The following is a 23,355-nucleotide window of genomic DNA, read 5'->3' on the forward strand; positions in this document are numbered from 1 at the left end:
AAAATATCAGCATACAGTGATATCTTCATACAGGAAAGGCAAGACAAATGGGTGATTCTTCTTATCAGTTCATAAGCTAATGAATTAGTTTTCTGTCTCTTTTGAATTTTGAGGAATGTATCATATTATACATGTGATTGAATATGCATGATAGATTTCATTCATTGAAATTACTCTTTTGAAAAAAGTTTTTAAAAAAATTTTAGGCTTGGCAGTGCTGGCATATACCTTTAATCCCAACACTCGGGAGGCAGAGGCAGGTGGATCTCGGTGAGTTTGAGGCCAGCCTGGTCTACAGATCAAGTTCCAGGACAGCTATACAGAGAAAAACCCTGTCTTGAAAAACTGTTTTCTCTTTTTTCTTTAATGTATATGCATGTGTGCATATGTGCCTGCCTGCCTACAGAGACCAGAAGAGGGCATTTGATCCCCTCAAGCTGGAGTTAGAGGCAGTTGTGATCTGTCCACTGTGGGTTCTAGAAACCGAATTCTGGTGGTCCTCTACAAAGGTGGCAAGCGTTCTTAACTGCTGAGCCATTTCTCTGGACCCTCAAGGACTGTTTTTATTGAGGTTCAGGTTGTGTCATGGGCAGCAAAGAAGGTTCCTGAGTCTCTTAACAAAGGACTTTGACTGGCTGAGGAGATGGCTTAGAGGATAAAAGGTACCCATTGCCCAGACCTGACAAGCTGATCTCTAAGTCCCAAGGTGGAAGGAGAGAACCTCCATGCATGTGGGCATAGTCTCTTTCTCTCTCTCTCCCTCCCTTCCTCTCTCCCCCAACCCCCTCATACCTACTTGGGAAGGTGGATTTTGGGGGAGAGAGCCATTTGTTTCTGATGATATTTGGAATTTAGTGATACAACTTTGATAAAATGAGCGGCCAATGTCTTAGAATTGTATTACTTACAAAGAATAATGATTTTATTTTTAGTGTATGTGGAAAGTAAAAAGGAAACATTTCCCAGCAACAGTTTAAAAGTGTATGTTTAATGGTTTACCCAGCAAGTTAATAAATATTTTAAAGTTTATGTTGAACCAGTTTCCACAATAAGAATTCTGGAGAATTCCAGTTATTATAAAGCATACTAGCGAATTTCATTAAAACAAGTTCCAAATAATTGTTTTAAGCTTTTCTATTTTCTTTCAGACCTGTCACGAAATCGCCTATCAGAAATTCCTGTGGAAACATGTCACTTTGTTTCTCTGGAAAGTCTTAACCTATACCAGAATTGTATTCGGTATATCCCAGAGGCCATTCTCAACTTACAAGCTCTGACGTTCTTGAATATTAGGTAAGAATAGTATTCCATTAGAAAAAGTGGTTTATACGATCTTAAATTCCCTCCTCTTTGACACTAAAATATTTAGTTATTTATGTTACCTGTTCACACCAGCAGTTTCTGATATGTTCTTCGGCTATAATAACGGTTTCTCCCACGTTTCTCTTGTTTCTCCCTTTATTTTTAGCTTTGCATAACTAACAGATCCTACTAGCCATTAGCTTAATAGGCTTGTAGACGTCTTGCAGCCATGATCCTCCAGTTCCATTTTAAATTAGCTTCTAGTAAATACTAGATCTGATGGACTGGGATACAGTTCCACTGGGAGAGCACTAGCCTGGTGTGCACAAATCTCTAGATTCAGTTCTCAACAAAACACACACACAGCATTGGTATTTTTATTGTGTGTGTGCATAACGTGGAGTGCTTGGGTATGTGTTATATATAATGCATGCACAGAGGCAAAGGGCAACTTAGTGGAATCATTTCTCTACTTCCACTTTTATGTGGGTTCTAGAGACTGAATTCAGGTTACTATGCTTGTAGGAAGTGCCTTTACCCACTGAGCTATCTCGTTGGACCTTGGAAATGTTTTTCTAGTAAATATTTTGTTGCCCAGTTTATATACCTTAAAAGAAAATTCCATCCCTGAGGCTAGAGAGATGACTTAGTAGTTAAAAGCATATACTGCTCTTTTGGAGAACTTGAGTTCAGTTCCTTACATCCTGGGCAGGCAGCTCACAACTGCCTGTAATTGCAGGTCCAAGGGAATCTGATTCCCTCTTCTAGCCTCTTTAGGTGTGTACTCAATGTGCATAAACCCCCTCTCTCACACACACACATATGTGTTTAAAAAAATTAAAAATAAAAGTAAAGCCGTAAAAAGTAGAATCCATCCCTTCAGATATTTAGTTCTAGCAGTTTTAAAAACCATGTTAACTTTTTCTTTTCATAATAAGCATGTGTAGGAGTAGAATTATTAAATTAAAATAATTAAAAAATTTTTAAAGGTCCGTGAACTGTATTAATCAACAAAAAGATCTTGAAAGTGGGGAAAGACTTGGCCCTAGAAGAATTATTATGGGGTTAAATTTACATAGTAAACTTTTAATTTGTTTTTATACTAATGATAGATGTACTTTATTAATGTTCCTGATTTTTATTTTTTTTTTTAATAAACAAAAATTCCTGTTATCTGTTTAAATTTAGTCAGCTGGGAGCTGATTAAACTGACAGGAACTCAAATTTAGTAGCCTGTTTGTCCCTTGTAAGACTTACTTTTGTATCTAAAATGACAAAGATGGAAACTTTTTCGTCATCGACAGTGTCTGACTGCTCTTTCTCTCCTGACTCATTTAGTCGGAACCAGCTGTCAACATTGCCAGTACACTTGTGTAACCTACCATTGAAAGTCTTAATTGCTAGTAATAACAAATTGGTCTCACTTCCTGAAGAAATTGGACATCTCAGACATTTGACGGAACTTGTAAGTTAACATTTTATTTTTTGATTGTCCAACATATCTGCAGTCTTCTATATGATAAAAATTGGATATTAAGATTGTTTTTAAAATAATTTTATAGCGTTGGCTTGACATATAGTAAAGAAAGACTTCAATGTACAAGTCTTAACATCTCCACACAAAATGGAGAAATGTCATTGGTTATTTTCTGACCAGCATTAAATGATTCCTGTGTTACTAAACTTTTGAGACGTAAGTTAATAATGTAGTTGAGTTTTCAAATTAAAATTTTAATATCTCAATGTTTTTATGATTTTTCTTAGCCTTTATTGGTGTATGGGCACTCCAAAAGTTAGTCTTTATTTTTTATTTGTTTGTTTGTTTGTTTACCATGCCCTTGGAATAGTACCCAATTATATATTTTCTAAGATGTATTAAACTTCACCTACTATTATTTGTGAATATACAAGAAACCATCTCTTAAGTATTTATGTTTTAAGTTAGTTTAAGAGTCAGCCTAGCCATGTGGTGGTGGCCCACACCTTTAATCCTAGCAGGTGTGTGTGTGTGTGTGTGTGTGTGTGTGTGTGTGTGTGTGTGTGTGTGCAGAGGCAGGTGTATCTCTGTGATTTTGAGGCCAGCCTGGTCTACAGAGCAAGTTCCAAGACAGCCAGAACTATACAGAGAAACCCTGTCTCGAAAAACCAAAAAAAAAAAAAAAAAAAAAGGAATCAGAGTGTTTATATCCCCACAATCATATTATGAGCTAGATTCTAATATTGTCTGCTATTATAGCTGAGGAAACCAGTACTCAGATGATGTAGTCTGCTGGAGGTTGTGTAACCAACCACGTGATCGGGAATCAGCCTGCTTGAACTAAAGCCTGTTTCATAGTGCATGAAATAATCAAATGCAACTGTGTCCATTGAGATTTAGAAATTCAGTTTTTGTGTGTGGTTTATTGATAAAGATGGTTGTAAACAGAAAAATACAGCATAAATCTAGTTGGACAAATTAGATTACCTTGGTGGGGGGACTTAAATATAACAGGTTTATATGTTAAAAATTTATGGACTAAAATCTAGAGTTTAGGTTTTAGGCTACTGTTTGTTTTTTTTTTTTTTGTTTTGTTTTGTTTTGTTTTGTTTTTCGAGACAGGGTTTCTCTGTGTAGCTTTGCGCCTTTCCTGGAACTCACTTGGTAGCCCAGGCTGGCCTCGAACTCACAGAGATCCACCTGGCTCTGCCTCCCGAGTGCTGGGATTAAAGGCGTGCGCCACCACCGCCCGGCTAGGCTACTGTTTTTGAACTATGTAGAACTTGAAAATAAAATTCAAATTGTATGTTTTGGGATATTCTTTAGAACTTGGCTTGTTAGTATGAAGTAGACATAACTTATACTCTTAAGTTCTTTTGTTTATTTTTTCCATGATAGATTAATTTTTATTTAAAAAGTTTTTCATACAATATAGTTTGATCATATTCTTTTTTTACTTCTTTTTTTTCTTTTCTTTGCTGAGAAAAGGTCTTACTTTGTAGCCTATGCTGGCCTTGAACTCAGTCTCCCTACCTTAGTTTCCCAAATTTTTATCGTCAGATCATTTAAACTTTTAAACACTTATTTAATCCTAGGTGTGCAACAGATAGAGACATGTCTGAAATGCTGCTTTTAGTTTTCTGCAGAAGGTGCTGACAGATACCCTCCTGCCTCCATCATTCAGGGAACTTGGCAGCGGAAGGATGACTTCAGAGCTGCTCATTTCCTGGGTCTTTTTACTGCACCTTTCTCTCCTTCCTTCCCACCCTCATTTCTGGGTGGAAGTAGATGACTTTCTGTCGGCACAGGTGTTTTCTGAGAGATACATCCCAGATGACTAAGACCTTTACCTCAGACTCACTTTCCTTGCCTTTTCAACTTCTTTTTCTACCCTTTTTAAATTTTACTGCTTAGAGCACTGGACTTAACAGTCTAAGTTTTTAGTCTACTTCAGTCACTAATGAATAGAAAAGGTGACAATTATGTTCTTTCTCTTTTGAGAAGAATAAAATCATGTCTGGAGCCAGCAGGTAAGAGTGTGTACGGCCAAGCCTGACAACCCGAGTCTGACCCCTGAGGCCCATATGGTAGACAGAGAAAACTAAATCCCACAGACTGTCCTCGAGCCTCCACACACAACAGTTTCCTCCCCTACTTCCTCTGATCCACAAATAAATAATAAATGTAGTAAGTTTTAAAGCTGTCAAAAGTTTATTGAGGGTTGTAATAAGCAACCTGGCTTTATAAGTAGTGTATGGATTATCTTTTTTCACACACGTGTTGGAGGACTTTTAAGTATGCAAGTACAGCTTGGGCTTCCTCCTGCTACACATGATTATGGTTTTAAACTCTGGCCTCAAAATCACAGAATTCTGAATTTATTAATCTTGGGAGCTGTAGCTAGTCACTTTTTTCAGACCCATTGGAATTAAGCTCTTACCATCAGGCTTCGGTATCCTGTGTATTAGACTCAGACAGACTGGATAATACAGCCTGTTTTTCCATAGCCTTTGAGTTGTGTGCACTTTATTATTTCTCTTTATATTCACTGAAGAAAAATTAGAGTCATTGTCTACACTTTAATTTTATATTCTTGAACAGTCAAACTGATATTTTGAAAAATGAGGGCTTTTCTGTGAAATAATTTTCATTTAATTTTTATCATTGTTTTATTTTTATATTTTAATTAAAACAGTATAAAATAAAATATGCCGACCAGGCGGTGGTAGCGCACGCCTTTAATCCCAGCACTTGGCCAAGAGGCAGAGGCAGGTGGATCTCTGTGAGTTCAAGGCCAGCTTGGTCTACAGATAGCTACACAGAGAAACCCTATCTCAAAATACCAAAACTGGCTAGGCGGTGGTGGCGCACGCCTTTGATCCCAGCACTCGGGAGGCAGAGCCAGGCGGATCTCTGTGAGTTCGAGGCCAGCCTGGTCTACAGAGTGAGATCCAGGAAAGGCACAAAGCTACACAGAGAAACTCTGTCTCGGAAAAAAAAAAAAAAAAAAAAAAAAAAAAACCACCCCAAAACCGAAATAAAATAAAATAAAATATACCATTTTTTTTTGCTTTACCTTTTCACCAACATTTTCATTGGATCTGATAGTCTAGGTCTTCTTTTTATATCTTAAGCCATATATTTTAATTTTAGAATTTTTCTATAAATATATAAAATATAAAGAATTACTCAAAGGCTATAATTAAAATAAGTGGGAGTACAAACTGTGAATTATTCTTAGATACAGGATGATAATATATATATTATAAAAATACATATATTTTTACTACCAGGAAGGAATGTAGGTATTATCTTGCCTAATATCATTTTGTAAGTATTTTAAAGCAGGCAAGTTTGTGATTAGAATAATCATACCTTTGTACTCTTTTGAAATAGGATGTGAGCTGCAATGAAATTCAAACTGTACCTTCCCAAATTGGTAATCTGGAAGCCTTGAGAGATTTTAATGTAAGAAGAAATCATCTAATACGCTTGCCTGAAGGTAAGAAACTATGAAATAATTGTTTTGTTGGTATTTGTCTTTTCATTTTAAAGATCTCTCAGACTGATGGGCCCAAGTCAACAGTGTGTATGAGTTAGAGCCAGTGCTTGAGATCTGATGGCTTACAGCATCACCTACTAGATTATGCACTTTAGAAAACTGTTTAGAGCTGGGCCTCATGGTATGGACCTATTACCTCAGCTACTCAGGAAGCTAAGACAGGAAGGTCACAGCATGAGCAACTGGATGAAGAAACCCTGTCTGAAAGTCAAAATTAAAGGGAGGAGAGTTCGAGTCTCAGGCCAGCCTGGGCAATACAGGAGGACCCTGTCTCCAGAAAGAGAGAGAGGAGGGAGAGAGAGAGACTCAAAGAGGCTTGGGGATATAGTTCAGTGGGAGAGCCCTTGGCTAGCACAGTCAAGGCTGGAGGTCCAGTCCTCAATACCAGCAAAGTGACAACAAAAACTTGAGAGAAAAGTTTCAGTGACTCTTGCTCAGTGATTCCAGTTTGGATCCTGTTGACTAATGAATTATTATAGTTGATCCTTCAGGGCAGTGTCATTGTGAGTTTAACTAAACACCACCATGGGCAGAAATGTAGTATGCTTGATAGTCTGGTGTGATGCAAAGCATTTCTTCAGTTAACCCTGATTTATAAATGGATTTTGAAAATTAAATAAGATCAATGGAGTTTGCGTTGAACTTAATTTTATTCATTACTAGAAAAGTTCAAACAAGGTCTAATTAAGCATGTTTAGGTGATATGCAATATCAAATGATGAGAGAGACTATAGTAAAAGGTAGGTTCTCTTGGGTTTACTGTAAATTCTGACATACAGATTTGAATGACAGAAATGATTAAACAAATTAAACTTTATTAAGTGCTCACAAATACAAATCTATGAAAGAAAAGGCTGCAAATGAAAATGAGAACTATTTTCAATTAAATTCAGACATACTTATTTAATTTAGTTATGGAAAATTTCTTACATAAATGAACTTCCATGTTCCTGTCACATGGTGCTACAGTGGTCAGCTCATGGTGGTTTTTATTTCACACACACATTTATCCTCTCACCTCCATTTCTCCACCCTAATCCTCTAGACTAATTCAAAGCAAATTCTAGAAAGTAATTCATGAACATTTCAGAATGTATATTTAAATAAGTCAATCTTCTGTGATGGCATATGCCTATAACCTCAGCACTGGGGAGATAGAGACAGGAGGATCATGAGTATGAGGCCTTCCTTGACTATAGAGAGGCCTTATCTCAAGACTAAAGAAAAAAAAAACAGCAACAACAGAAAGAAAATCTTCAGGAATATTTTCATAACAATGATCTAGGTTCTATAAGATATGGCAGAATTTATACTAAATGTTAACTAGTGATATTTTTGCTTTTACTATAAAGTCCAAACATTATTGCAGTTTGATATAGTGAAATATACATTTGACATTTTGGATCTGAAGTAAACACATTAGAAAATTATTTTCTCGGTTCACCTTTATACACTGATCACTCCACGCTACCCGGCATTATGTTCTCACTGAACTTGTCGGGTAGCCTTCACATGGACAGTTTGCCTTCAGGCCTTTCCTCCATTGTCTGGTGGCATTTGCCACCAAGTCAGGGTGGGAACAGACGCTCCCCGTAAAACAAGAATTGTGACCTATGTCTTAATAACCCAACACATTCCCCGCCCCCTTCGTCAAGGACTGAGAATTGAACACAGGGCCTGGTGCATGTTAGCAAGATGCTGTTATTAAGCTGTGCTGCCACTTTTTATCATGTTCTTTTCATTTTGAAACAGAGCCCAACTTGGCCTTGGCTGTCTTCAAATTTTCTGTCCCCTGTCTTAACTCCTAAGTAGCTGGGATATCTACCAACTCACTTACAATGCCAGATCCAAAATTCTCCAAAAGTAAAGGGCCATCTGTAAGGATTCTGTCCTTATTACGTCATCAGCCTACAATGGCGTCCCACCCAACATGCCCTCCCACGTGTGTTTTCTCCATATTTTCTCTGTACTGCCCCTCCGCACGGTCTCTCTATCTCTGTCTCTCTCCTCCCTTCCCCCTTCTCCTTCCTCCTAATAAAGCTCTAAAAAGCTAACCATGGCTCCTGATTCTTCTGCCACCGCAGCATCCAGTGCTCTCTTCCGCCGCCTCGGCTGCTGCTGTAGCGGCCGCCGCTACACCCCTTCACCATCACTGTATTCAGGGCCTACTCACCATCTTCTAACTTTTTCATGGAGGAAGACTACTGGTGAAAATATTGATGTTTGGGGTTTTTTTTTTTTCTTCAGTTTTTCCAGACAGGGTTTCTCTGCGTAGCTTTGCGCCTTTCCTGGAACTCACTCTGTAGCCCAGGCTGGCCTCAAACTCACAGAGATCCGCCTGGCTCTGCCTCCTGAGTGGTGGGATTAAAGGCGTGAGCCACCACTCGGCTGATGTTTGGGATTTTTTTTTTTTATAGATTTTTTTAGGTTTTTTTTCCCCAGAGGTAGAGGTAGACTCTTGCAGTGTAGTCTAGGCTAGCCACAATTTCACAATCCTCCAGCCTCAGCCTTATGAGTGCGGATGGCAAGTTGGTGTCACCATCCCTGGCAACATTGAGGTTTTGATGAAATTTGGAGTTTTCAAATGACAAGCACAGTGTAATGGTTTTATCATCTATTTTATCTCTACTATAAATGGTTGGAAATAGAAATTACACAGCTGTAAATGTTTAATTTCATGGTTTGTAATCATCATGTTAACTAGCTTGAAATGACAGGAAGTTTATTTGAGCATTAACTAGTAATCTATGACATTGTATTTTGGTTGGTAACGTATCTTTCTTTACATTGCCATTTTCACTTTCAAATTAATTTTAACTAAGTAATTATCATTCAGAAGATATTTACAAGCTTAAAATAATTACTATTCCTTTTCCTCACCTTCTCCCTAAATCCAAGTTTCAGTGCCCAGGGGCATTTTCATTAGCTCTGTTGGCTAGTTCATCTGGTATTTCTTACCTGTTTTTAAATGGTGGTTTGGGGAGGGAGGTTGGTTTGTCTGTTTTTGAGACCTGGTGTTGGTATATAGTTGCGGCTAGCCTGGAACTCACGCCGTGATAGCCCAGGCTGTGCACTCGGCTGGCATTCTGCTGCCTCAGCCTCCTGGGTGCTGTGCTTGCAGGTGCTGCACCCAGCTGAGATGCTGTTCAGACCTGGTAGCTGAAAGTATGATGCCCTCTCTAATCCCATTCCTCTGTGAGCAGCCTTTTCAGTCCGGAAGACTGTAAGATCTTCCCTTTTTCCTGGCCACTGACCTGTGAGGATGCTACCATGGTGTGGGCTGACTCGGTATGCCGTTTACTTAGGGACACTCTCTTCAGACTTACGTCTTGAGACTTATTTGGTTTACCTTCTCCCCCGTTTTCTTACATTTGCTTTTTTGGGGATGTGTGTGTGCCCCGCAGTGCCAGTGTGTGGTCGGTCAGAAGGCAACTTGGTTCACTCCTCTGTCACGTGGATTCCAGGTCCAGCTCTTCAGACTCGGCAGCAGGCTCCTTTGGTTTTAAGACAGTCTCCCTATGCTCGCCTGTAACCCTGGCTGTCCTGAGCTCTGCAAACCAAGCTGGCCTTGAACTCACAGGGATCCTCCTGCCTCTGACTCTCAAGTGCTCCCATGTGCTACCATACTTGCTTATTCAGTCATCTTGCTGGCCTTGCTCTCTTTTTAAAATTTTTTTCTGGCTTTTCTGTTTCATTTTTTCTAATTGAATGTTGTATCTAAATCTTTGATCCTTTGACTTTGATTCCTTTCTTCACTATTTTGTGCTACCCTGGAGTAAATAGTTCTTGAGCTTTTTTAAACCTTTGTTTTAGATTTATTTATTTTATTTTATATTCATTGGTGTTTTGTCTGTGTGTGAGTGTTATATCCCCTGGAACTAGAGTTACACATAGGTGAGCTGCCATATGGGTACCCAGAATTGAACCCAGGTCCTCTGGAAGAGCAGTCAGTGCTCTCAACCACTGAGCCATCTCTCCAGCCCCCATTCTTGAATTTTTAAGTTCAGAAATTCATTCAGATTTTTCATTTCTACCATCATATGTAGAATGCTTGTTGTTATGTGACTTTTTAGAAAAAAAAAATTTAAGTGATTCCATGTCATTTTTTAGAAATCAAAGACATTCTAGTTTTTCAGATTTCCTTCTGTTCCTATGTTCTTCTTTCTTCTTACTTTCTTTTTTTCTTTTATTAGTTAATTTTTCTTTCAGTCTTACATGTTGTTGGAAACCTCTCAGTTTCTGTGGGTCATATGTAATCTGTACACATCATCATAGAAGTTCTGAATACATTGGGCAGAAATTGTTGAAAGATAATTAAGCAAGAGGCTATATATTTTAATGAGGAAAACTCCATGTCAGTATTTGTCTTAGTTAGGATTTCTATTGTTGTGACCATGGTGACTCTTCTAAAGAAAAACATTTCATTGGGGCTGGCATACAGTTTCAGCAGTTTAGTCTATTGTCATGTCATGGCGGCATACAGGTAGACATGGCGCTGGAGAGGCAGCTGAGAGTCCTGCATCTGAGTCATCAGGCAACAGGAAGAGAAAGTCACATCAGGCCTGGCTTCAAAAGCCCGCCAGTGACACCCTTCCTCCCACAAGGCCACACCTCCTCACAGTGCCGTGGGGGCCATTTTCTTTCAAACCACCACACAGTATCCTAAGACCTTTTATATGGGACTGTGTAGTTTCTCCAGAGAGAGGTGTGGCTGGCATCTCTTCTGTGTGGTTGCATGTATTTGTAATTACTGGCATTCAGGAGTGGGGTAGACAGGGTAGGTGGTCAAGGGGGGCTTGGCATTAGTGTGTTTACTTTTGCATCCTCTATTTTCAACTGCCAACACGTGCTCACTTCTCAATGAGGTTCGCTCTCTAAATTTAGAGAGTAACTTTCTGGCTTCTGTGATGTGAGCGCCCAGCTGAGTGACTTAGGACTGAGGACACACTTGAACTGTTCATAGAAACCTCCACCTAACTCCTTTGTTAGCCTTCTTTTTTCTTTTTCTGGGTGGTGTCCAGCTTCTGAGAACTAAGTAGTCCTGGGAACAAGGAGGGGGTCAAACTACTTGATTTTTGGTAGTTTTCCTATCTCTAAGGAATCAGATTTTATTTTATGCTTTGTCAGTCACTAGGAATAGAGGTAAATGATCTTTGAATCCACTACATTTAACTGGAAGTACTTGCAAAAATATCAGTGATCGTTCCATTTTACTTCCATGCAGAGCTGGCGGAGGTGCCACTGATCCGACTAGACTTCTCGTGCAATAAAGTCACCGCGATCCCGGTGTGTTACCGGAACCTCAGGCACCTCCAGGTCATCACCCTAGAAAACAACCCGCTGCAGTCACCTCCCGCGCAGGTGAGCATGGGGGCTCTGCTGAAAGGGATGACTGCGGGAAAGGTCTCTTCAGAGAGAGCCTCTGTGTGTCGTGACCCACCCAGTGCCCTCCTTAGCAAGCATTTCCTTCACTAGTTTGGCACTTCTGTGTGTCTGTTTGTTCATGTGTGCACCATAGGGTGACCGTCGGTGTCTTCCTCAATCGTTCCCCTCCTTACTATTTTGTTTGTTAGTTGTGGAGACAGAATCTCTCCCTGAACTTGGAGCTCACCAATTCAGCTAGCCTGGCCAGCCAGCAAGCCCCAAGACCCTCCTGTCTCCACCTCCCCAATGTATGGTGCACACTGCCGTGCCCAGCCTTTATGTGGATACTGAAGATCCAGACTCAGGTCCTCGTGCTTGCATAGGAGCAAGCATTTTCCTGACTGAGCTTTCTCCCCAGTCCTGAGGCACTTTAAGTTGAAGAATTCCTCAAAAACTAGTTTTCTAATAAAATTTTAGGGTTTTTTTTTTTTTTGGTAATTTTCTCCTATTAAAGCTTGAATTGGAATATATAAATGCCATAAACAACAATCTTTCCAAACTCAAAATTATCAATGTATTCTTGTTAACATTGTTTCTGTGCCTTCCTGTTTCCTGAAATGGTAAGTTTCTCATTTAGCCAGTTGGTTCATTTGTTTCTCAGTGACTGAAATGAAAATAATAACCATAAGGTAGCTTATAGCCTATAATCAATCTATAAAATATTTGCCAAACCCATAATTTTCACTTTGAAGTTTCTTAAAGTTTTTTTTTTCCCCACAGTATCTGTGCACATGTGCTCCAATGTGTAGAATTCAGAGGACAGTTTCTTGGAGTTGGTTACCTCTCTACTTTTATGTGGGTTCCAGGGATCAAAGCTTGTATCACCAGCAGTGGCAGCAAGTACTTCTACCTGCAGGCTGTCTCTGCAGCCCTCACTTGGCAGTTTTCTTAAATGACTTTGTATAAGCTTGTGATAATCATTATAGAATCTGTAAGAGTTATATGTGAACTTTATAGCTACAAAAAGGTTTGTGTTAGTCGGTTTTGAATCGGAGAAGTAAGTTAAAAGAAGGAAGGCTCCTGGCTTCAGAGGTTGTAGCCCGTGGTCAGTTGGCTGTTGCCTGTGGTGAGATAGAGTCATGGCAACAGGAGCGTGTGGTAGAGGAAGCCACTCACCTCACAACAGCCAGGGACAGGGACTGAGAGGAAGGAAGGCTTCAGGGCTGGATGCCCCCTTCAAAAGCATACATACCCCCAGTCCTGTCTGCCTGCAGCCAAGCCATTTGGATGCCCCCTTCAAAAGCATCCCCCAGTCCTGTCTGCCTGCAGCCAAGCCGCCTGCTGCTGGACCACTTCGCCACCAAGTCATCAGGCCTTAATTCAGTGATCACGTTATTCACCTGAAAAGCCCATCAGCTAACAACTAAGATTTTGACACATGAGCCTTTGGGAGACATTTTTAGACTCCAATTATAAGGAGTTTCATCAGCCTAAAGAATTTGTTTGACTCATGAGACAAGTCACAACAAAATCATATATGTATAAATTTCTCCATTTTATCATTTCTAGTTCTTTCCTACAGAGATCTGCATTTAAAATGTACTTGTACATGATTAATTAATACCTAGAGAGAAATCTTGAAAGTCCTGAATGTGTATAACAGATTAGTGTATTAAATGTACTTGGTATGTAACAGTGTTTATAATCATAAATTACTTGTGTTACTGAAACTTTCTAGTAGCTAAAAGACAAAACCCTTAAATAAACACTGAATCATTAATTTTTAAGTAATGCACTACATATTTATAGAGGTACCTTAAAAACCCAATTTATGTTACACAAAGAGCTAGTTATGATTTTTTTAAAAAAAGAACACCATGGGTCTGAAGAGGTAGCTCAGCAGTTAAGAATACTGACTGTTTTTCCAGGGACCTACTCACAACTGTTTGTAACTCTAGTTCAGGGGGATCTAATATCCTCTTCTGGCCTCTGTGGGCACCATGCATGTACATGATACACAGACATGTATGCAGGCAAAACATTCATATACATAAAATAATATTTTTAAAAGGACATCTATATTTCAGATGAATAGTAATTTGGCTGCATTTGTTTTTGATTTAGATATGTATAAAAGGCAAAATCCACATATTTAAATACCTGAACATACAAGCTTGTAAGATTGCTCCAGATCTGCCAGATTTTGAAAGGAGACCCTTGGGATTTGGCTCATGGTAAGTATGTTTCATGCTTTTGTCATAGTGCATCACAGGGAAAATCAAATAAACTTGATTCTTAAATTGCCTGAAGGAAAGTAGCACTCTTATTCTCAGAATGCTTGTATCAAACATGAATCTGTTACATAGAGCCTACAAAGTGTGGTTCTAAGTCAGTCTCTTACAAGTGGGGCACTGTTGAAATTGTAGGACAGGCAGTTCTTGGTCAGGGGAGGCTCTTCCCCACTGTGTGGATGGTTAGCAACATCCTGGCCCCCACCTCCTAGGTACCAATAACACATTGAAGTGTTTCCAGAAAGTCGATATTGCCGGTATCCCTGGCAAGCCCCCTTGAAGTTTGCTGGTTTGAGTGGATTGAGTACTAGCCTTAGCTCTGCTACTTAAAAGATTCCTTGCTTACAGCAAGTCATTTGGATACTTTGCTTCATTTTCCTTTTTGAGTGTGAAGAACTTGTTGGATGTTGACATCACTTTGAGATCTTTTTAGTCTGTGAACCCCTTAGCTACATACCACATGCCATGTAAGCTGTGGAACAATCTGAAGTGTAGGGATTGAATTAAAAAGCCCTTAGAAAGGCACGATAGATATCCCAGTAAAGATGTTGCGATGCTCATGGACTCTACCCGACAGAGAAGCTCTCAGGCCTTTGTTTAGGACCTGTCAGTTTTTGCTAAACCCACAGTCCACATGGGCTTGTGTTGTAATTTTCTAGCCTAAAATAGATCAACAAATGCCCATGTAGTTTCTAAAAACACACGTAGCCAGGCATTGCTATGCTATATTAAATATGTATCACGTTCAGAAAGGGCAATTTATTATAGTTTTTTATTAGAAATTATTAAAATGAAACATTAAGTGTTTTACAAAGGAGCAATCTGAAGCTCTCTGAAAACTTCACTTACATGTAACAGGATTTCTTGGGGAAATAGCGTGTTCCTCCACAGGGATTTCACTGCTACCCTTTGCTGCAGATTCTGCCAGCCTTGTGGTATTTGGTGTACATAGCAATTACTCAGGAAATAGTTATTGAATGAAAGAAAAGATGATTTGTTTTTTACCCCCGGGGCTGAGGACCGAACCCAGGGCCTTTGCACTTGCTAGGCATGCACTCTACCACTGAGCTAAATTCACAACCCCAAGAAAAGCTGATTTAATCAGACAAATACCCGCTTTCCTCCACATAAAATCATCAGAAAGATCTTTGCAGTGACATTGTAGGGTGCTTAGTCTGTCTGCTAGATTGAAGACTTGGCCGCTGTGAAGAGTTTCTGAACAGCAGCTCTAGCCTAGTTGCTTAAGCATCAACTAGTACAGCAAAGAAAAAGAGAGTCATACTGTAACCACCCTACCGATGACAGACAAAGGGTGCTAAGACATGCAGGTGAGCTTTGGGCAGGCAGTAGAGACCGAGAGTGATGTGCTGTGCTACGTGGAGGCCTCTCGGAGGAGGAGGAGGAGGAGGAGGAGGAGGAGGAGGAGGAGGAGGAGGAGGAGGAGGAGGAGGAGCAGGAGCAGGAGGAGGAGCAGGAGGAGGAGGAGGAGGAGGGTTTTAGCAGTGAAGAATGTGAAATGATTCAGATTCTTATTGCCAAGCATTTTCATTTTGCCATTTATTGTTTCCTTTCTCCTTGCTTTTTTTTCCCCAGCTCAGTTAATTGCTCATAATATGGAAATGCTTGTTAGGTGTGGAAGAAAGCCTTGATTTTTCCTTTTTTTTTTTTCATTAAAAATGTTTTATATGATCCTTTTAAAGATGTACAACAAAGTTGGCTTTTCTTTTGAGTATACACAATTGATTTTCCCTGATGGAGCCGTTGACTCTTAGAAGGAAAACTTTCCTCTCTTAAAAGGCAGAGTAGGAGCAAGAAATTGCTACTGCTGCTTTTGAGGTTTGAATGTAAGCTGGCTAATGAGGGTGAATGCAGGTCTGTGTTTGAGGAGCCGCCTGAGGAGGTCTCGGTAATGATGGTGCACTTCGATTGAGGGCTGATGTACTATTTGCAGAACCTGTTTCTCTGTGACCTGTTCCTTAGCTCTGAGACAGGCCTAATTTATTTTTGTAAATATTATAGTACTTACGTTATCTTAAATACATAATGAAATACATAAAATATTAAATTACCTGGCAAAGGACTTGAGTGCATGCTTTCATAGATAAAAGGTTTGAATTTATGAAAAAAATGTTCTTTCAGGTTTCTAAGTAAATGGGAAACCTAAGTAGCATAAAGATGTCATTTCTCTCTAAAGAATTAGAAGTTATAGAAGTAATGCATTACAGTCCCTATCATAATCTCTAGTTATGGTCACTAAGTAGTCTATTTTTTATATTTTCCATTTTTTCAGAGACAAACTATTTTTTCAGAACATTCTAGAAATGTTAATTTGATACAATTATGTAGATATAGCTGGCCCTCTGTTTCCGTGAATTCAACCAAGTGCAGATGGAAAGTATGCAGGGGAAAAAAACCTGTGCTAAACAACCTTGTCACTTTTCCTTGTCATTATTCCCTAAACAATGCAGCATGGCTTCTGTATTACATTAGACATTATGAATAATCTAAGACAGTTTAAAGCACATGGGCAGAGGATCAGTAGGTCTGGTGACATGTGTCTATAGTTCCACCCCCCTCAAAAGGCTTCAGCACAAGAATGGCTGGACTTACCTTAGACAACCCTGTCTCAAAAGACAGACAGACAGACAATAATAACACCAAAACCCCTGCTGAGTGTGGCGGTACATTCCTGTATTCCTAGCACTTGGGAAGACCATCCTCAGCTACATAGGGAATTCAAGACCCTTAGCAGCAACAACAAAAGTACGTAGGGTATCCATAGACTTCATGGAAATGCTTTCACATTTTACATGTTAGCATTTTAGTCTCCCTAGATTTGGGTGTCTGTGGAGAATCCAGGAACTAGTTCCCCCTGAATATTGAAGGAAGGCTTTATATATAATATTCCATTTAGCTCCTCAAGTACCAGGGAATGAAATGTTGTACCTTCCTGTTTTTCTTTCAGAAGTATAGATGAATAGAATTGTGTTATAGTTCCTGGTGTATTTGTTCAAAGTGTAGGATGGAGTTAGAGGCTCTTGGTTCTGAGTTTCTGTCTTCTTAGGGTACTAAGCTGTTTAACCTCTCTAAACTTCCATTTTCAGTATAATCTTTATACTGTTTATACTCTAGCAGTAGTTCTAAATATCAAATATCCTGAATCTGAAAGCTGTTTACGTGACCATAAAACCTATGTAAATATTAGAGAAAGATTAATTTAGATAGACTCCAGATCTGAAGAATCCCTTACTCTTTGAATATTCAGTACAAACTACACAGGCTAGTACTTTCAGTTCTTAGATTTAGCCATCATCTTTTGATGTTGGGTTTTTGTTTTGTTTCTTAAGAATGTGTCTTACTGTGTAGCCTTGGCTGGCCTGGGATTCACTCTGTAGACCAGGCTGGCTTTGAACTCGGTTCTGCCTGCCTCTGCCTCCTGAGTGCTGGATTTAAAGGTGTGCACCATCATGCCTGATCAGATTTAACCATCCTAATGTTTGTATATCATTTTTTTAAAAAGACCTGTAAATTCAGAATAGTGGCACTTACCATAATCCTAGCACTTGGAAGCAGGCAGAGGGAACCTGAGCCTGATGAGGAGCAAGACCCTGTTTTAAGCAGTTAAGGCATGGGGGTAATGGCCAAAGCACATGATAAAATTAATTGTATAAAAATGTCTTTGTGAAATAAGTCACTGTGTGAAATTAATATAAAAATTCATGTTTAATTAAAAAAACAATACTACCACAAAACCCAACACGGGTAGAAACTCCTAGAAATCAATTTATAAAAATTAAAAGTCTTTATTCCTTTCCAGATAAAAATGTTTCCATCTCATTTGGTAAACTGCATCATTATTACCTTTGCTTTATTTAGTGGCATCATGGTTTTTATTGGTGATTGATAGAGACATGCTTTTTTTTTTTTTTTTAATGGTTTTTCAAGGCAGAACTTTTTTTTTTTTAAATGGTTTTTCAAGGCAGAACTTCTCTGTGTAGCTCTGGCTGTCCTGGAACTCCCTCTGTAGACTAGGCTCGTCTCGAACTCAGAGATCCCCTTACTTCTCTCTGCCTCCCAAGAACTGAAGTGCTAGGATTGAAGACATTCTTCACCATGACAGGCTTACTTTTTGATAAGATAATTTTAAGCAGCTTTATGTTATTGACTAAACATATTTATTTTTGTTGATGTGAGAACAAACCAAAACTAAGGAAATACTAAGTCACTGACTGATAAGAAAAATCCAGCCATGGGGCTAGAGAGATGCTCAGTGGTTAGGAGTACTAGCTGCTCCTCCAGAAGACCTGGGTTTAATTCCTAGCACCCACATGGCAGCTCACAACTGTCTGTGACTCCAGTTCCAGGGGATCCAACACCCTCACACAGACATACATGCAGGCAAAAACAACAATGCACATAAAATATAAGTAAATAAGAAAAAAAAAATCTGCATCCTAGCAGCCAGGAGACTCAAAACAGAGGAGGGTCATGAGTTCAAGGTCATCCCTGAACTCCAGAGTGAGCCTCTGAAATCAAAAAAGAAAGACCTGCCTCTATAACGCCACCCACTGAATCAATTTTGTTCAACAAGCCTGATCTTTTAAAAGCAAGTGACCATTCTTTATTCATGCTTAATATTCTTAGCACCTAGAACAAACACCATGTGACATTCAGTCAGTGCTAGATGCACAAATTCAATTGAAATAGATGGAGTGACTTTTAACAAGAAATGCTTTCTTGCTCTCTTTTAAGTGCACATTCTTACTGAAGTGATGACTTATTTGATGGTTTGTTCAAGGCTCTGTACAATCTTAGGGTTGTATTCTTAGACTAAGAAACTACACTATAAACCTCATTGTACTGTACCACTTCATCATCTTGCTATAGAGAAGTTACCAGTTACCAGTGTATTCGAAGCTACTTTGGGGCTAGTTGTTAAGGAGACAGCTTTATGGGTAAAGATAGAATATGACGAAATGCAGCCTGGAGGCCAGGTAGATTTCAGAAGAACACTTGAGTTTAGCTGTCCTAGTATGTGCCTGTAATCCCAGCCCTTGAGAGATGGAGACAGAAGGATCAGGAATTAATGGCCACCTTGGGCTGAATGAAATCCTTTTTCAAAAACAAAAAACCCAATCACCATTTATTTGTGCAATTTAAAGTTGCTTTTCACCTAGGAAGATTTATTAAATAAAATACTGGTAGACTAATTTTGTAAAATAGGATTTGTTAGTTTTTAGATTCCTAATTAAGTTACATTATTAAAGGTATGTTTAAGAAGAAGCAAAAAATAAAGCTATAAAATTCCTGAAAAAATCTCTCTGGGTCTGGGAGGATTTAGATCCCCAGCACTTTATAAAAGCCTGGGCATGGCAGCACACATCTTACCCCAGCATGTGGAGACAGGGACAGGTGGATCAACTCAGGGAACTCCAGGGACAGTGAAAGACAGCACTCAAAAAATAAGTGAGCAGCGATTGCGGAAGACACTGATGCTGACCTCTGCCTCCGTGTGCACATGCACCCCTCACACCTACACAGAAGAGCGTCCTGCTGATCAGAGACAGGGGCAGCTCTAAAAGAAAAAATAAGTTAGACTTCATCAAAATTAAGAGCAGCTCTCCATGCAAAGAAAATGCTAGCCATGGATTGGAGAAAATACTCGTAAAGCCTATGAATGAAAGTCGCCCTTCATCCAGATAGACACTGAACACCTGCAACTTAGTGATCAACAGCCCAATGAGAAATGAGCTTGAAGAGACTCGTCACAAAGAGATGTATATGGTCAGTACACACATGACAAAGTACTAATGGGTGCTAATCACAGAGTACAAATGAAGCCACTGAATGTCACAGGAATGCCTGCTTTGAAGAGAGGTGACGGTACCGATTGCTGGTGAGGATGTGGACACCAGGGTGCTCGGACCCTGACAGAAATGTGGGAAGAAGGGTGCCCCCAGTGCGTTAGCAGTTCTGCTGGGACAGGCGTTACAAACAGTAACTCTGCCAGGTGCAGCGAGTCAGTTCTGTGCGCTTGGGAAACTAGCTAGAGGCATTCAGTCGTCAGCTCAGCCGCCAGCACAGCCTTTCCATTTCTCTCCTGTCCCTCAACGCTAGTTCTTTTCTTCCACCCCAAGACCCAGCAGACAACTAATTGCTTCTGCCAATGTTTTGCCTCTTCTAGGATTTCATGGGAGTGGAGGTGATGTGTGGCATCTTGCTCTGACTATGCTTAGCCAAAGCCCTGAGAGTCTTTGATGTTTGTATGTATCCTTAGAATCTGTTATTCAGTTTCCACACTAATGTAAGACTTAAAAATAAAATAAAATAAAAACCTCAGAGCAGTGTTTGTCCCTAACAATAATAACAAGATGACGACAAGAATTAGCTACAGAGAGGTGTGTGGGAACTTACTGACAAAACAGAAATGTCCTCTGTACTGCTAGAATTACAGAGATATAGCATTTTATCAACATTATACTGCTAATATTTAAATGTATCTAAATTTTATTTGGAAAAATATTATTAAAGGTAAAAAAACAAGCCAGGTGTTGTGGTACACACCTTTAATCCCAGCACTCAGGAGGCAGCAGCAGGTGGATCTCTGTGAGTTCAAGGCCAGCCTGGTCTACATAGTGAGCCCAGGACAGCCAGGGCTACATAGTGAGACTCTGTCTCAAAAAAGCATAAAATAAAATAAGTAAAATTTAAAAAATAAAAACAGTGAGGGGTGTAGAGAATGGCTGTAGGTACAAGGGAAACAAGAATTTCAGAATAGCAGAGATGTCTGTAAGACAGCAGACTAGTGGCCCTCTCTGTGTGACTGGTAGAGAAAGAGCTTTGGAAATCCACAGAGGAAGTGAAAAATTCCCAGGAAAAGGCCAGTAGGTCCTTGCAGAGAGCAGTGGGGGTGGGGAGAGGAATCAGAAGAGATTCTGGAGATCGTGCTGTTAAGAGTAAGCTGCCCAGCCTGGACAGATGGCTCAGCCCATAAAGACACTGGCCACCAAGTTTGATTGCTTGAGTTCAGTCCCTGGAGAGCACATGATGGAGAGAACCATCTGATTCTAATGTAGTTGTTAAACATATGTACCAGAGTTAGGGGCAAAACAAAAACAGTAGACTGATAGATATAAAAAGTTGTGTAGATCCTGGTGCAATCACAGTTGGGGTTGCGGCTCCTCGCTCATCTTCAGGTAGGTCATCCAGATCAGCTCAACAAAGTGGGCTGGCAGAAGGAGCAGAAGCATGAATACCCGAGTCCAACCCCTGGACTCGTGGTGGAGAGAACTAGCTCCCACGGGTTGTCTTCTGATCCCACCATGCGCAGAGTCGACAAAGAAAGTTGAGCATTAAACTACGTCATGCATGAAACGTCTTTAACCAAAATATAGAGGACGTTCTGGCAGAGATACAGGAGCTGTGTTCTTTGTACAGTGGAGCCTTCTCAGAAGCAGACCAGTCTAGACCACAAGTCAATCTTACCATATGTGAAGGGTCTAAATCTTATCAGATTATAGTGCAGTGAAACTAGAAATCAGTAGCAGAAAGAAAAGAATACAGTTCTGAAAAATTATAGAAATCATATAAATGCAGTATACTCATTGAAGAAAGTTTTAAAAATCCTAGAATCAAATTAAATGAAGCACAATTTACCAGAACCCTTTGGATGTGACTAAGGAGAATTTATAGCTAGGAGTGCCCACATTTAAAAATTCAGATCCAAATAGCCTAGTGATGCACCCCAGGGTTCTAGAAACAATGCTAGCAGTCCAAGCCCCGAAGCATAGGACAGAAAGACGTGGTCAAGGTGGAGGCAGAAGCTAATGAATTGTGTACCAAAGAACAACACATAGACTTGAGAAGATGGTTGGTTGTTTGATAACCCAAGAGAAAGGGAAGGGAGACAGAGATTAGAGATGAAGAAAGGGAGGTGACCACAGAGTCCAAAAATCACTGGTGTATACTTGAAAACACGTTCCAACAACAAGGAAAATAATTCCTGGACACGTGTGACTTACCAAAATTAGATTAAGATAGCACAGACAACTTAGGGCAATAGCAGTCAGTGAAGATGGAAGCTGTAATCACGTCTCCAACAAGGGAGGTCCAGGACCAGATTCACTGGTGATTTTACCAAACCTGTAAAGAGGAGTTAGCACCAGTGCCCTCCAGCTGTGGCACTGACCGGGAGGAACACTGCCAAACTCACCCGTGAAGCCAGGTTACTCTAGTGCCAAAACCAGATGAGGAGGATGTGTTCATTGTGTAGGACCCGCATTTGCATGAGTGTGTGTGTGTGTGTGTGTGTGTGTGTGTGTGTGTGTGTGTGTGTGTGTGTGTATGTGTGCAAGCTAGCAAGGGAATCATGGGAATGGAGAGAGATGTTAAGGGACATGAAAATGCAGTAGAACAGTTGTGATGATGAGGCAGAGAGGGGTTGATGGGGAGGGGACAGCTGGGAGGGGGACAGAGGGTGTGAACAGATGAAGACGGTGTGACGGTAGTGCCGTGAGATGAAATCCAGTGCTTTGTAAGCTGACGGTAGAGACGCCGCCAGCACAGGGAGCCGAGGAGGGCAGCGGTACTTCTCAAGCTGGATTCTGAGTGCGGGCGGGCTGCTCATCCTGGTCTGTTGTTGCCTTTGTTCCTGTTTGGAATTTTCTTGTTAAAAAGCTCAGAGAACGCTCACTTAGCTCTAATATTTATGTGACTGAGTGTCATGAGATGTTGCTAATAACGTTGTGACTGGCTAATTTCAAATGCTCATTTTGAAATATGCAGCCTCACAGTAACAAGTCACACTTCTTTTGGACAGCCATGAAGAACTGTACTCGAGTCGTCCTTACGGAGCCCTTGACTCGGGCTTCAATAGCGTGGATAGTGGGGACAAGAGGTGGTCAGGAAATGAGGTGAGTGTTCTTCTCTTCATATGTTCAAACTCCTGCTGTAGAAAAGCCAACTTTAACTAATGGGAATTTATTACATAAAATAGAGAAACGTCAAAGAAAGGACAAAAACCTTACATAGTCCTACCATCTGAGAATTCTACTCTGTTTCATCTCACGTATGAACATTCTGAAAAGCTGAATAGGAGTTGAGGTGGTGGTTAAAACTGAAACGTAATTGGCTTTTAGGAAGCTGAGTCAGGAGGACCACGGATTTGAAGACAGCCTGACCTGTGTAGTAAGTTCCAGGCAGCTTGCACTGAATAGCGAGTCCATGTCTCAAACAAAGCAATAAAAACCGTGACAAGTAGAACTTGGTGGGCTGATGATCTGGAGCGGAGGTGGTGGTAGGAGGGGCACTGGAAGCCGGGAAAGAAAGAGGACTGTAAACCGAATATCAAATGTTAGCTC

The 23,355-nt window shown here is 40.1% G+C and overlaps 1 protein-coding gene across 26 annotated transcripts in view; it reads left to right on the forward strand.

Annotated features, from left to right (window-relative positions):
- Lrch3 (leucine rich repeats and calponin homology domain containing 3) overlaps positions 1 to 23,355 on the forward strand; it is a 108,219-nt gene that overhangs the window by 36,549 nt on the left and 48,315 nt on the right. For all 26 annotated transcript variants that reach the window (XM_015993370.3, XM_015993377.3, XM_042259205.2 and 23 more), the window contains exons 2-7: positions 1,149 to 1,293; positions 2,641 to 2,767; positions 6,176 to 6,281; positions 11,566 to 11,702; positions 13,830 to 13,939; positions 22,815 to 22,908. In XM_015993370.3, the coding sequence (XP_015848856.2) occupies positions 1,149 to 1,293; positions 2,641 to 2,767; positions 6,176 to 6,281; positions 11,566 to 11,702; positions 13,830 to 13,939; positions 22,815 to 22,908 (719 nt within the window). The remainder of the gene's footprint in view (positions 1 to 1,148; positions 1,294 to 2,640; positions 2,768 to 6,175; positions 6,282 to 11,565; positions 11,703 to 13,829; positions 13,940 to 22,814; positions 22,909 to 23,355) is intronic.

The sequence above is a fragment of the Peromyscus maniculatus genome, chromosome 12 (genome assembly GCF_049852395.1).
Source record: "Peromyscus maniculatus bairdii isolate BWxNUB_F1_BW_parent chromosome 12, HU_Pman_BW_mat_3.1, whole genome shotgun sequence".
In the NCBI taxonomy this organism is placed as follows: Eukaryota; Metazoa; Chordata; class Mammalia; order Rodentia; family Cricetidae; genus Peromyscus; species Peromyscus maniculatus.